The sequence below is a fragment of the Rhinolophus sinicus genome, linkage group LG15, assembly GCF_036562045.2.
Source record: "Rhinolophus sinicus isolate RSC01 linkage group LG15, ASM3656204v1, whole genome shotgun sequence".
In the NCBI taxonomy this organism is placed as follows: domain Eukaryota; kingdom Metazoa; phylum Chordata; class Mammalia; order Chiroptera; family Rhinolophidae; genus Rhinolophus; species Rhinolophus sinicus.
The window spans coordinates 47,826,384-47,835,219 of NC_133764.1; the positions used below are offsets into that span (position 1 = coordinate 47,826,384).

At 46.1% G+C, this 8,836-nt stretch overlaps 1 protein-coding gene across 1 annotated transcript; it reads right to left on the reverse strand.

Moving 5' to 3' along the window:
• Positions 1-513: 513 nt before the first annotated feature.
• KRT33A (keratin 33A) lies at positions 514-5,275 on the reverse strand. The gene is made up of 7 exons (XM_074319505.1): positions 4,595-5,275; positions 3,494-3,576; positions 2,831-2,987; positions 1,554-1,715; positions 1,327-1,452; positions 937-1,157; positions 514-732 (listed from the first exon to the last, which is right to left on the reverse strand). Exons 1-7 carry the CDS (start codon positions 4,940-4,942, stop codon positions 615-617), a joined length of 1,215 nt encoding a protein of 404 aa, XP_074175606.1. The 5' UTR covers positions 4,943-5,275; the 3' UTR covers positions 514-614.
• Positions 5,276-8,836: the final 3,561 nt, after the last annotated feature.

Sequence of the window (8,836 nt, forward strand, 5' to 3'; positions counted from 1 at the left end):
CAGAGAACTCACAGACCATAGATTGGGGTGAATGACCCCTTCATCTGATGGAAGAATGCTGGTCCCTTTTTGTTTATACAAGACACCCAATTTTGAAACTAATGAATGAAAAGGAGAATTATCACTTTTGTGCCAGAATAAGAGTTTATTAGGAGGCTAACAAGGGATCTTTTATTGCATCTCCAAAGACCAAAAGAGTGACAAGGAAGATTTTCTTCCAATTACATTCACTTCCATAGCGTGCCCATCAGTAATATCACATTTAATGTAATTGTGTTTAAATCACATCTAGATAGGTACCTGTTAAAGCATAATACGTTATGCAAATGTGGCATTGTTCTAACAGATACTATTTGATATAGGTTGACACAGGTTGTAGGTTTCCCTATGTAACTCAGAAAACAGACTGAGCCAGTAAGGAGATACTGCCATCTCTTGTGCTAAAGGATCAATCAGGCTAGGGAATTCAGCGGAAGGCTAGAGGTGCTTTCTGGAAGCGGGTGCTGCTAGAAGTTTCTTCCTTTGTCCAAAGTGCTCACTGCTGGAGCTGTCTAGATGAAGTAGAGTTGAGATGTGACTTTGGAGCTCTTCTCCCCCTCCTGGCACCACGGCCTCTAGTGCACAAAGGTATTGCAAGGCCCGCACCGAGCACGTGGGGCACAAGGATTGGAGACGCAGGGCCCGATGGGCTTGTCACATGCATTGGTTGTGGCACATGGATTGCAGGGGAGTCTGGAGACAGAAAACCATCGGCTCAAGTTAGGGTAAAATGAGCTGAAGAAATAGGAAGACACTAAACACACTTTGTTTATATCTCTCTTCGTTTGCTGGCAACCAAACACTTGAATTATACATTTATTTTGATCAAGAAAACTTTTCATCCCCCACAGCAACCTCATGTGCCCCCAGAGAAAATATGACTTGCTTCGTACTCACTTGCAGTCCTCGCTCTCCAGCAGGCCCCGGTACGTGTTGATCTCACACTCCAGCCGCGCCCGCACATCCAGCAGCACCTGGTACTCCTGGTTCTGTCGCTCCAGGTCACCCCTGATCTCGGCCAGCTGGGACTCCACGTTGGTGATCATGCACTGCACCTGGGCCAGCTGGGAGCTGTAGCGGGCCTCTGTCTCTGTCAGCGTGTTCTCCAGAGAGTCCCTCTGTGAGGAAGATACAGGATGTCAGAGCAGCTCCTTTACTGGGTTTCTCCACAGGATTCCAGAGAAGTCCAAGCTTCAAGAGTTAAGGAGAGCCTGACCCACAGAGCATCCCAGGGACTCGGATCCCCCGACCTCACATCTCTCACCCGGAGGTCTGAACCACACCCACCAGGTTGTGCTGGGCCTGCAGCTCGATCTCCAGGGCGTTGACCGTGCGTCTCAGCTCGATGATCTCTGCCTGGCAGGTTTGCAGCTGCTCCGAGCTGGACACCACCTGCTTGTTCAGCTCCTGAGTCTGAAGCACCAAAGGGGAGAGACAGGATCAGACCCTGCCTTAGGGGCCCCGAGTGGCCTTGGGTCCTGAGTGACCGTGTGCTGAGGTGCTGAGGTTCCCACCTGGGTGTTGTACCATTCCTCCACGTCCCTGCGGTTGGTCTCCACCAGGGCCTCGTACTGACACCTGGTTTCATTGAGCACACGGTTCAGGTCCACTGTGGGGGCAGCATCCACCTCCACATTGAGGCGGTCCCCAATCTGGCAGCGCAGGGTGTTGACTTCCTGATGGAAGATTTAAAATATTTCAACTGTGTTTATTAAATTTTAAAGATTTAAAAATTTAAAGTAATACAAAGGCTCCTCATGCTCTTCTCTAAGAATGCAATTCAACCTGTCATCATGCTGAAGCTTTCAGCAACAGCTCACGTCCCTCCGATCATCTCATTAACTGGGTTCTGTGCGCATGACTAAGCTGTGGATTCCACGTACAGAGATTTCAAGTCCATGACCTCTTTCTGCCCTCGTATGCCCTGTGCCACTCCTCACTTAGAGAGTGGAGACTAACTGACCACAATTTACACTGCGAGCCCCAAACACTAAGTTCAGTGTTTTTGCTGGTATATCACGTAACCTCTCATGTTTGACTCTTAACCACGGGTCGTAAAAAAGGATGAAGTCTGGCTAAAGAGGAATTAAAGAATGCTTACTTCAAAATCCACCATCCTGGAATAGAAAAGACTTAACCATTGATTTGTTGGTTCCACCAGTGTAGATTTTGCTGAAGGAAATACTGTCTGCTCATTTCACTGCTAATTTCATAGCACCAGCGTAGTGTGGTGCTCGGGCTTACGTAGACGTCAGACAGATTTGAATTGGGTCTCATCTCTACCACCTATAATATGGCTTCTAGAAGTTTCTAGAAGCCTCAATGTCTTCATCTATGACACCTATAACTACCTCTGGTGTTCTAAAGTATGGAGCACAACGTTTGACACACAATATGCCCTTGATTAATATTAACTATTTGCATTATTCTGGGGTTTAAGGTTTATACAAAATATCAGTCTTCTTTATTGTGTAATTGACAGTGAGCATTTTCTCAGTGTTTCCTTCAGGCAACTCTGAATAGCAAGAAGAGCTCTGGACGAGAAAATGGAGAAGAGGCTGCCTGGTTGCTGACCTTGCCTCGTTACTGGGCTCACCAGCATCCTTCACTCTCATTTCTGCCTCTGGCAGAAATGTCCTAATCTCCTATCAGGGATTTTTAGCTGACTCATTCTCAACAAATCCTTTTTTGTTTGGAGAACACATTCCCCAGCTAGAACACTCTCCCGCACCCTGTGGGGTTGGAAACAGGCCTTGGCAAGTTTGATCCTATTGCTCCTTGGGGACCTCACCTGTTCGTGGTTCTGCTTGAGGCAGAGCAGCTCCTCCTTCAGGGACTCCACCTGGGCCTCCAGGTCGGACTTGCACAGGGTCAGCTCGTCCAGGATCCTGCGCAGACTGTTGATGTCCGACTCCACCAGCTGCCGCAAGCCCAGCTCCGTCTCGTACCTGGGATACAGACAGGAGCATCAGGGACAGGCCTGGCCTTGACTCTGGTTTGCATGTCAGACATCTGGGAGTTGGGGCTTGTGGTTTTTACAGCCATCGCCTTCATTTAGGTTTTCAACACCAAGCAGTCGCTCCTAGAGGAAAATCCACTGGTAACTATTTGCATTATAATAAATAAAGAGCCAGTGGACTTAAGGGGATAAAAGTCCATAAGCTGTGAGGTTTCCAAAATGAATACACTTCCCATATTCTCCTTATTGAATTCTGTTCATAGCAGAGCATCCGGGGACCCGACTTCTGCATTAGATTGGGGGATGTCGTTTTACCAAAACACGAGTGGAAGAATCTGAATCTGGAAAAGGGCTCTCTGGCCTCTGATGAGCAATGGCTGTGCGGATCTTGGGGAAACATCTAGAGAAAAGCTCTGTTGATGTTTGTCAGTGCTGAAGACAGGCCAAGGGGAAGGAGAGAACAGAGAGAAGGCAACACCCCCCTTGCCCACTCACTTGGTCCTGAAGTCGTCCGCGGCCAGCTTGGCGTTGTCAATCTGCACCACCAGCCTGGCATTCTCAGACTTGCTGCACAGGGTCTAGAGGACCCAAAACATTCTAGAATGAGCTTAGTTATTTTCAGCCAACGGTAATCCCTGCTGATTCACTTATATGGAAAGAATAGAATGAAAAAAAATACTGTGGCTCTTATATAAGATTATTAAATACAGTCCATGTGCTCACTAAATATTTTGAGAAATTAAATTTGAAAAAAAAGAACACTAAAATATGGAAGCAAAATATCAGTAACTAAATAATCTTTCTTTTTCTTTCCTAATAAGCAATACTGAGAAGCTGATAGCTAACATTCATTTTTTAAAAACTGACTATACCTGGCATGGTTCTAAGAGCTGAGCATACAAAAATGAGTGAGCAATGGATCCTGTCCTCAAGAAACTTCCAATCCAAAGGGGAAAATCAAAACATAAACTAGTAGTTGTGAGGGGTGGGGGCTGGGCCAGGGAAGCAGCCACATCACCCCAGCCATCCAGGATGGTTTCGCACTATGTCCCAATAGGTAGTTTCCACTGTTTCTGGTTTCAACCAACCATTTTATGCCCTCGCTGGACAAATGCACACCCGGGGAAGCCCAGAAGCATCTAGATCAGGACAGTAAAGTCAGGATGATTAGGTACCCACAAGAGGACAGCAGCAAGAGTTCAGAGCAGTCAGAAGTCCAGGTGAGGGAGAGAAAATGGTCCAATCTTTACAAAAGGTTCCACTTCCTCAGCTCCCACCTGGGGCTCAGTCTTTTCTCTCACCGCAGGGTGATAATTCTGGAGCTTGGCAAATGCATGGAAACATTTGGAGGCAGATTTTAATTACAGCTTATTTGTGCAAAGTGCTGCTACCTCCACATAGACTAACGTTATGCAAACACTCACACCTAACAGTCCTGGGTCTAGAATAAGATGGAAACTCAAGAAAACAAAGAGCCAGACTTCGACCCCTGCATTTCAATCACCCCAAGAGCTCATCTTGTTTCTAAATCGTATCTCAAGATTTCCTCCCTACAACTTCCTGCTGGACGCAGTGTGGTCCTCCCCCGCCACTCACCTTCTGCTGGAGCTCCTCGATGGTCCGGAAGTAGGACTGGTAGCTGGGGCACATCAAGGGCTCCTGCTGCTGGCACCGCTCCTGGATGCGGCACTCCAGCTCCGCGTTGTCCCGCTCCAGCTGGCGCACCTTCTCCAGGTAGCTGGCCAGGCGGTCGTTCAGGAACTGCATGGTCTCCTTCTCGCTGCCATTGAAGGAGCCCTCGCAGAACCAGCCACAGTTGCCCACATTGGCGGGGATGTTACAGGCCCCGGGCAGGGGGATGTTATGGCAGCTGGGGGCCACACAGGGCCGGGAGGGGCAGCTGGAGCGGCAGCTCAGGTTGGACAGGCAGCAGTTGTAAGGCATGGTGCTGGGAGGGAGCGTGGTGCCAGCTGAAGACAGAGTCCCAGTTCTCCAAGGACCTTGTAGGTCTCCTTCTGGGGAGCTTTTATATCCCTTCTGCAGAGGGTGTGGACATGGAAGGCACCCCTTTTGTTCTTTCTTATTTGGTGATTGTCAAAAGCCCTTCCCCTCCATTTGTTGTGTTTCCTCAGAAGAGTCCCTCACCTCATAAAATACTTTACTCGGGCTTCTCCCTAACTTGGGACTCCTCTTCCAGGCTGTGTGTCAGTCAAGTAAGAGCTTCATGGTGTGGCTTCAAAGAGCTGGCCTCATGAACGCCCTGGGCTTTATTAGTGGGGTGTGGCGGATCCGGGGATACTGTTGCTTCCTGGCTTAACAGCCTTGACTCCTTGGCAAACCTCTGGCTCTTCTCGCTGAGAAAGCAAAGCTTAGCTTTTGCCTGTGTGTCTTTTGCTAGGTCAAGTTTCCAAATTCCAAACTCATGGTTCTCAGAAAGAGCAATAGATCTTTCTAGAACCATTAAAATAGCCTAGTTCCCAGTGGCCCTGTTTTCTGATATGGCAAGCACTATTGATCTCCATGATAATGTCAATCAACCAAATAACAGATAGTCATCAGGGTTCCAGTTTGTACAGGGCACTGAGGAATGGAAGGTGGACCAGGGCTATGGTCAGATGGAGCTGGCATTTGCTGAGCACCTGCACAGGCCCAAGGTGGTGCTATACACATTTCATGAACATGACCTCCTTCACTCCTCACCGTGACCCTTCAAGGTAAATGGTGTTATTCCCATTTTACAGATTGGCAAACTGAGGCATAGAGGCTAGGAGATGATATGTTGTGAAGCCAGGATTCCAACACAGATCTCTGTTCTTTCCATCATACCTCATTCCCTAACTTCTTCAGACCTCAGTAAGTTGGGAAATTCTGTATTAGAGGAATTGGAAGAAGCTCAGTTAGGACGGTGTGAGCCAGAGAGTGACAGATGAGGGTGGAGGAGAAGCAGATTATTTCCATCATTCCATGCTGCTTAGATATAAATGACCTACCTCTTTTCCTAACTTCTGACAGATCATCTCTTCCTCCTCTCTGAGCTCTCGTTTCACCTTGATCATGGCATTGTCATGACTTATGTGCCCATCTCTCTCTCGTTGAGTTCCCTGAAGGCATGAAGGACCAGGTACATCTCCTTGAGTTTAGGCTCTATCTTAAGGGGAATGAGGAGCCATTGAAAGTTCTAAGAAAAGGGGTGACGTAGTGTCATTCTTGATAAGCTGTGTTTGAAGAAACAGGGACATGGTCAGCAGGTCCTTGGAGTTGACTAGAATTCATGACAGAAATAATCCCAGTGCAGATGTGAGAGTGGGAGAGATGAGCCAAGGGAGAGTACACAAAGAGAAGAGCAAGAAGGGGCCGAGGACCTAATTTTGGAAAATTCCCCAACCATAGAGCAGGAGAAAGAAAAAGGAGTCAGAGATAAACGGAGAAATGGCGAGAGAAAATGAAGAGAGCCAGTTCATGGTATGACAGATCAGGGGGGGAGAGTTTCAAAGCAGATGTGAAGGTCAAAACTGTCAAGTGTGGCAAAGGGCCCCCGTAAGGTCAGAATCATGGAAAGGGTCTTGAATATATTGACCAGGAAGTTGCCAGGACCCTTCCAGGATCACAAAGGTGTTTCTGCTGTATACAGCACCTGTGCTCTTAAAGTAACACACTGAATTTTGGTCAACTGAGACTTGAAACACCGAGCTGAGATGTTTGTTGTTTAGAGAACTCCTGCCGCCCTCCATTTGTAGACCTGATTATAAAGCCTGGAAACTTTGAGCTTACCAACACTTTCTTGCAGTGATTAGAGTGTGCTTTAAGCAGTTTAAAGATGTCAAGCTTGTTTCAATCTGACAATTCCTAATAGTCGATGACTTAGGAACAATTACCCAAGAAGCATAAGCACTCGGCTGTCAATACATACAACTCTATTTCTGCTTTGTCGTAAGGCATACGATGAGACTTATTTGGTGTCCTAAAGAGCGGCAATGAAGAAAGAATTCAGTTGGGTGCCTAGATACATTGCCCAGGACAGGGAAGGGCTCCTTACTGTCTTCCTAGCAGAGGACAGAGCAGAACTCGGAGAAGGACTCATAGCAGAGTCCAAGGCCCTCGGCAACAGCTGCATATCGAAAACCAGGCTGCTTTGCACGGGGCTCTTCCTTTCTTCCCGTCCACCTCTTCCGGTAGGTCCCAAATGCCAAAGCAGTCCAAAGAGAGAGGGAAGATCTTGGAACAAGAGTGATGTCAGGAATCTTAATGGTCACCTCATCCAGCTCTCTCATTTTACACCTGGGGAAACTGAGGCTCAGAATGGGGAAACAGCTCGCTAAGGGTCTCATAGTTTGAACCCACATCTGCTGATTCCCACTGCAGTCCCAGCCCCCCTCACCATGCTGCAGAAATGTTGAATAATTTCAAAACCCATCTGATCTGCCACAAGCTAAGAGCAGAAACCAAAGGCAATGAGAAAAAAAAAAAGAAACAAAATGTTATTATCCATAGATAAGCTCTGTTGAAGGAGAATGAAGGGTGCATGTGGCAATAATGATAGATTTCAGCAATACAGAGGTCGTTTGGACTCCCTGATTTCAATTGCTGTTTCTACATTGATGATACAGTTATATCTTAACACTTTGGAGCAGCTTAGATGTAATTATATACCATCAAATATGGAATTGTATCCCATGAGTTGGAGATCTTAGAACCACCACTGTTCAAATGATGGCACTCGACTCAAGGGCAATACACTTACCCAAAATAGAGTACACAAATATAGTCATAACAGAATTAAAAGTAATATGATTTTAATAATGAGGACAATTGAGAGATAAGAAACAACCACAGTACAACTGGATGCTTTTAAATGGTAGAATTATGAATGCTTTTTTTTTTCACTTCTGTATACTTTTTTGTCTTCTCTCAATTTTTTGAAAACATATATATTCTGCACAAGAAAAAGGAATAAAATTGACATTAAAAATTACAAAAGGAAATTCTTACAGGTCTTCTAAAGACTTAAAGAATTGTACAAGGACTCAGGTTAGATTCCTATTCCAACATAATCATTACATTGCACTTAAACTTGTTACTCTGCCTTTGTGATAATTAGCATTCACACCCTTTTGATAACTGCTGAGTTTGCCCATTCCAGAGGGGCTCTATTAGTAAGTGATGAAGGAAAACCAAGCTTCCTAAGGGATCAAACAACCTGTAGCTCATGAATTGACTGATGTGTGGGTCTGAGCTTCAGGTGAAGAGACTGGCAAGGGAAGCAAGCCTCGGAGAATGTTCTGCCAGGCGATAGCCGGCCTACCATCCCAGAGACTGGCTGTTAGGGTCACCTCACTGAGCCACATCCGTAGGGTGGATTCTCCACACACATAGGCGGTGATTAAATTTATTTCCTGGAAATAGTGTCTCAGTCAGATGAAGTCTAGAATCTTAGGCTATTGGAGCGCCCAATGATCTAGGCAGCCATCTCCCCCAATTCTTTTATTCTGCAAATGGAGAAAGGTTGACAGAGGGAAGTGACTTGCCCAAGCTCACACGGAGTGTTTGTGAAAGTGTCTAAATTGGAAAAGAGTAAATTAGACTAGAGAAACGAGGGACGCGGGGTAAGGCCTTTGGTCTTTATGAGAGAGTGGGAACTCGGATCCCTGAAAAAAAGCCACATCTCTCAAAACACTGTACCTTTAATGAAAAGATGAACTGGAAAAAAAATGTATGCTCATTGTCACAGGAAGATTTTTTTAAAAAAAGAAAAAGTTGAACTGTGTTTTACTGGGCTCTAAATTTAAAACATTATACTATGTAAAAGAAGCCAGTCACAAAATACCATGTACTGTATGA

What these genes read in the sequence shown, in the direction of transcription:
- KRT33A (XM_074319505.1), bottom strand. Translation starts at nt 4,942, where the DNA reads ATGCCTTACAACTGCTGCCTGTCCAACCTGAGCTGCCGCTCCAGCTGC. An exon ending in TCGAGGAGCTCCAGCAGAAG is followed by an intron (nt 3,577 to 4,594) that starts GTGAGTGGCGGG and finishes TGGGTCCTCTAG; the next exon opens with ACCCTGTGCAGCAAGTCTGA. An exon ending in TGCAGGCCCAGCACAACCTG is followed by an intron (nt 1,158 to 1,326) that starts GTGGGTGTGGTT and finishes TCTTCCTCACAG; the next exon opens with AGGGACTCTCTGGAGAACAC.